The sequence below is a fragment of the Pinus tabuliformis genome, chromosome J, assembly GCF_031772625.1.
Source record: "Pinus tabuliformis cultivar Carrire ecotype Pingquan chromosome J, CPIR1, whole genome shotgun sequence".
NCBI lineage: Eukaryota > Viridiplantae > Streptophyta > Pinopsida > Pinales > Pinaceae > Pinus > Pinus tabuliformis.
In genome coordinates this window covers 52567060-52572813 of record NC_142295.1, presented here as the reverse complement: position 1 = coordinate 52572813, position 5754 = coordinate 52567060, and the positions used below count along the sequence as shown (strand labels likewise).

General features: G+C 37.6%; 1 protein-coding gene across 1 annotated transcript; it reads left to right on the top strand.

Moving 5' to 3' along the window:
* Positions 1–4425: 4425 nt before the first annotated feature.
* LOC149225448 (uncharacterized) lies at positions 4426–5241 on the top strand. The gene has a single exon (XM_089379936.1). The coding sequence runs from the start codon at positions 4426–4428 to the stop codon at positions 5239–5241; it is 816 nt and encodes a 271-aa protein (XP_089236062.1).
* Positions 5242–5754: the final 513 nt, after the last annotated feature.

Here is a 5754-nt window from a genome sequence, read left to right as displayed (position 1 = left end):
GTCCATTAGATTCTAGAATATTCATGGAATTTTCATTCTAGATAAGGATGGCTACCATTCTCCCATATCTTTAAGAATAAACCTTAGCCAAATTTTCTCATGGGTAACACTGCACAATGCCTTGTGCTAAACTTTAGTAGATAAAACATTTGGTTGCCTCTTTCTGCACCAATACACAATCCCTAATTTTATACTGAATGCATATCCAGTGGTTGATTTTCTATCATTTATATCACCCACTCAATCAAATTCTAAATAACCTGTCAACCTTGCATTCAAACAATTAGTGTATTCAATACCAAAATCAACATTTTAGGTATTGAATGACTCTCTTGGTGTTTTTCTAATGGCGCTCATGTGTATTTACCATGAATTGACTAAGTAATTTAAACTTCCCACTAGCTATCTATACAAAGTATCATTTACTTCTTTTGTATCATCATTAATGAAAATATTAGCATTATATTCTAATAGATTAAACATTAATTTGAACTCATTCATATTGAATCTTTTGATATTTCCTTTTCATTCTTACTTTGAGTGATCAAAGTTTTACTATCTTCACCCCACACCTTAAAACTTAAATAATATTACATTTGTCCAAGATCCTTTATTTCAAATTCTTGCAATATATCACTTTTGATTTCATTAATCAAACTTGTAACACTACTTGTTATGATTAAATCACCAACTTATAATGAAATTAAAGCTTCATTACCATATTCATCTTCCTTTATGTAAAGGTTTGAATCACTATACTTTTTGATGAATCCTTGCTAGAAGAAGTGATCAATTTTTATATACCATGATCTCCAATCTTGTTTGAGACCATATAGTGCTTTCTTTAACTTGCATACAAAATATTCTTATTTATAATTTACAAAACTTTCTAGTTGAACAAGGGACACTTCTTCTTTTAATTCACCATTAAAAAATGATGACCTGACATCCATTTAGTTTAAGTTTTAATTGTGCTTAGTAGCTAATGCAATTATAAGTTTAATGAGATTTATTTTAGCTACAAGTGCAAATGTGTCCTCATATTCCTTTCATTTATGGATATTGAACTTAGATTTATACATCCATTTTAAGCCTATAAGAAAATTATTTTTAGGAAGTTCAATTACTACTGAAGCATCATTTTTCACAATAGAATCATATTCCTCTTGCATAGCATCCATCCATACTTTTTGATCCTTTGCCTTCTCATAATTTAAAATCTCTTCAATGCTCATGATTTTAGACATCAAAGCATAATCTTTATAGTTGCTTGATGTCTTGATTTGCCTTGTTGATATTTTTAGTGCATTATTGCTTCATGGAGTAGCTACATTCTTTCTTGGTGTACTCCAACCACTTGTAGCTTCAATACCACTTTGAGATTATCATCTTGTTGATATTCACTTTATTCTAATTTGGAACTATCAATGCTTTATTCAGGAAGTTTTTTTACATGTTAACTATCAACATCTACATACTCATGAAATATAACATCCATACTTGGAAATATTTTATGAGTAATAGGATTATGCATTTTGCAAGCTTTATGGTTAGGCGCACAATAACAAATGAAAATACATTTGACTGAATTTGCATCAAGTTTCTTTCTATTTTCCTTTAGGATGTGGTAAAATGATTTACTACCCAAAACTATCAAATGATTAACAACTACTTTATATCCATTGCATGATTCATAAGTAGTTTTATGATCTAAAAAATTGATTGGACTTCTATTTGATAGATACATAGCTATTCTTGTAGCTTCATCCCACAAACTATTAGGAATATTCTTATATTTGAGCATGCTTCTAGCCACACTTTACTATGGTTCTACTCTTCCTCTCAGCCACACCATTTTTCTAATGGGTATGTGGAACCATTCACTATTTATAAATTCCATTGTCTTTGCAAGACTTTAAGAACTCTCTTGAATTTTATTCTCCCCCTTGATATGATCTAGGTATCTTGATATGTTTTCCTATTTGTATTTTAGCCATATTTAAAATACTATGAAATATTCAAAACATCACTTTTCTTTTTTATGAATAGACACATGTGAAGCTCGTTCTCTCATCAATGAATATTAGAGTATAAATATCTCCCCCCAAGTGATTTAGTTTGCATTAGTATGTACTAATTCAAGAAAATATCTTTTCCATTTATCTATCCTCATTGGAAACTCATTTCTATGTATTTTTCTCAGTCCACAACCATTGCATTCATCATGTTCATTTTAAAAGAGTGGAAGATCTTTCACCATATTTTTTCATTGAAGTAAAATAGATCTTTGAGATTTAAATGTCCAAATCTAAAGTGCCGTAGCTCTTTTACAAACATGTTTGTAAATAAAAAATCTTGATGAATCTCAATAGTAGCATCAAGTTTGTATAGGCCTCCCACTCAATTTTTTTTTCGATATGACTTTATAGTGATCTTGTATATCCTTCACATGACAAGCTAGCTTCACAAATTCAACTTTTAAACCTTGACATGTGATTATTGAAACTAAGAATAGTTTTTTTTTAATCCATGGTATAGATTATATTTTTAATTTGCTTCACATTCCCAAATGTCTAAATACATTATCATATTTTTTTTCATAAAATCTACCATTAACTAGATAGAGTTTATCATTATTATTTTTATCACGTCAGGTTTTAAACCAATCTCTATTACAAGTAATCATAAAACCTATATGGGAGCGATACGGGAGAAATGTCGACCTAGGGTTTCTACAACCCCTGCTACGACAGGCTACCCCTGACAAAGTTCAGCCTTGACAGAACCTGGGCAGATCTGCGGTCTTGGTTTCCTACAAACGATCATAGGAACCATGCAACCCCCTCAGGGGGAGGGCGATGCGCCTCCCCCAAAAGACGAAAGCCAAAAGCAGCAAGTTGGGGATAATGACAAGGTAGAGAGGCAGAATGAGGACAATACGGACAACAGCGAGCATCAGAACAATGAACAAGCTCAGAAGGACAAGCCCAAAGCGAGCTCATCCACATGCAAGCCAGTGGCCACTCACAGGCCAAAAGTGGAATTTCCTAGTCACCAAATCAATGCCAGAATACAGTTCATGAGGGATCACGCGTTGATCGGCAAGTTTATTGGACTATGGCCAACTGAGAAAGCGCTAAGGGGCTGGATAAATTCCAAATGGAACCCAAAGGGTCACATCACTCTGCAACTAGGGCCAAAAGGGTTTTTTACGGCTGTGTTTAACTGCTTGGAAGATCGTAACAGGGTTCTAGACGGAGGCCCGTACTTCTTTAACTCCGCAGGCCTATATCTCAAAGGGTGGGTTGAACGCTTCAATCCGGATAAGGAAGATCTTAGTTGTGCTCCTGTCTGGATAAGGTTGTATTCGCTCCCTTGGGAATACTGGGAGGAAGATTCCCTACAAGAGATCGGAAATGCTCTGGGCGAATTTATCAAAGTAGCAGAGGAAACAAAATTATGCAGATACACATCATATGCCCGGATCTGTGTCTACATGGACCTCAAGCAAGCCCTGCCAGATACAGTAAGTCTTTTCCATGATGATATTGAATGGATACAGCTGATAGATTATGAGCATGTACCGTTTAGATGCAGGAAATGCCATGATCTAGGTCACCTCTACAGAGATTGTCCTCTGAACAGGAAGCCCCCTCCTCAAATGGACTCAGACAATCCTGCTCCTGATGGATTTACCAAAGTGGTAAATCGCAGAAGAGGTCATAAGAAATCGACAGCCAATACCAGGACCAACCCAGCTAACTTGTCAAAACCCTCAACGAGCAATAGCTTTGCTGCTCTGGCCAGTGATGATATTCAAGAACCTGAAAACCTACCTCTAAATGACAAGGAAACCAGCAAAGAAAAGCAAGATGGGGTTTCACCGCAGCCAGGGGGAAGCTTGTCCGGCAAATCGACCCCTCACACCCAAACCAAGCTCCCAGCCTGGAGCTTCCAAGGAATGGAAGTCGACAATCCAGAACCCAGTTCAAAGGCAGTGGAGGAAACAGCTGAAGACTATCAAGAACCCCAGCTCATGGAGGAAGACCCCGAGAATATAGATATTGGTGAACTGGACATTCTAGGACTAGAGCAAGCATGCAAAACAAGAAACTTTGATAAAATCCCAGATCGGCAAGTGGACAACCTGGTGGAGGTCCTCAATCGCGCACAAAAAAAATACTCTCTAGGAGTCCAGATTGGTAGTCAATGGGATGGAAAGTTCATCACCAAAGACAGTAAAAAGCGAGGAAGAAAAACCACTCTCGAAAGAACTATCAAGATAGGCGAAGTGTTAGTTGAGTCAGGCAGATATGCCAAGCTGACCAAGTATTTCAACATCAATCCCAACCCTTCTCAATGAAGTTGATATCATGGAACATTAGAGGGCTCAATAGCCCAAGGAAAGGCAGGCTTCTAAAAAACATGCTTATGCAGGAAAAACCTAACATCCTCTTTCTGCAAGAAACAAAATGTAACTCGACAGTTTTGGAAAAAATAGCAGCAAAAGCTTGGCCAGGAGGGCTGGTAACAGCTGTTGATGCTCAAGGGGCGTCGGGAGGACTAGCAGTTCTCTGGGATGTGCGAGTAATTCAACTTGACAGTATACATGCAAACAAGAACTTCATCCAAGCAATATTTCACATAATCGGCACCAACATCCACGGCCACATGACTAATGTGTATTTCCCTCAGGAAACCATACACAAAGCTGAAATCCTGGATACCTTATCGGAGCTTAACTCAAACAGGTTGCACCCGCTATGGATATCTGGAGGTGACTTTAATATGATAGCAAGAATGGAAGAAAAACAGGGAGGTAGAAACATAAGCAACAGAGATGGGAACATTCTAAAGGATTTCATACAGAATAATTCGTTGATAGATCTACCTTCAAATAATGGCATGTTCACATGGAACAACAAAAGAGAAGGAATGCAACAAATAGCCTCACGTCTTGATAGATTTCTACTATCAGACAACGCAATTCACTTGGGGGGGGAATTCATTGCTTCCATCCTTCCAATATCGGGCTCTGATCACTGGCCAATAGCTCTCCAATGGAATCGACCAGGCAACAGCATTCGGCGCCCTTTCCGGTTTGAAGCTTTTTGGTTAACTCATCCGGATTTCAATGAATTAGTTAGATCAACATGGCTCAATTTTAATCCCTCTAATGGCTCTAAGATGTCTATATTCCAGCAGAAACTAAAGCACCTTAAAGGTGAAATCAAGCACTAGAATCATACCACTTTCGGCAACATTTTTCAGGCACAGGAAGCCCTGAATCAAGAAATGAAGAATGTCCAGTAGAGGATCATTATAGAAGGACGCTCTGAGGACCTAGAAAAATAGGAACAAACTCTTGAGACCCAAATCCTAGCCAGAGAAAAACAGGAGGAAACACTTTGGCGGCAGAAATCGAGAGTTAAGTGGCTGAAGGATGGGGAAAAAAACACAAATTTTTTTCACAGAACCACAGTGCAGCGCAGAATGAACAACTACATTTCCCACATCAAAAATGAGCAGGGAGCTAGAATTGAGACGCACGAAGGCATTGAAGATGAGTTTCTCAGGTACTTCAAACAAGCCCATCAAGAGCCCAACATAGATAGAACATCTGCTATTGACAAAGTTCTAAGGAACATTCCCAAATTAATTACAGAGGAGCATAATCTTCTCCTTCTTAAGCCCACAAGCCTTCAGGAAGTCGAGAATGCTGTGCGTCAGTTGAAAGCAGGAAAAGCACCGGGT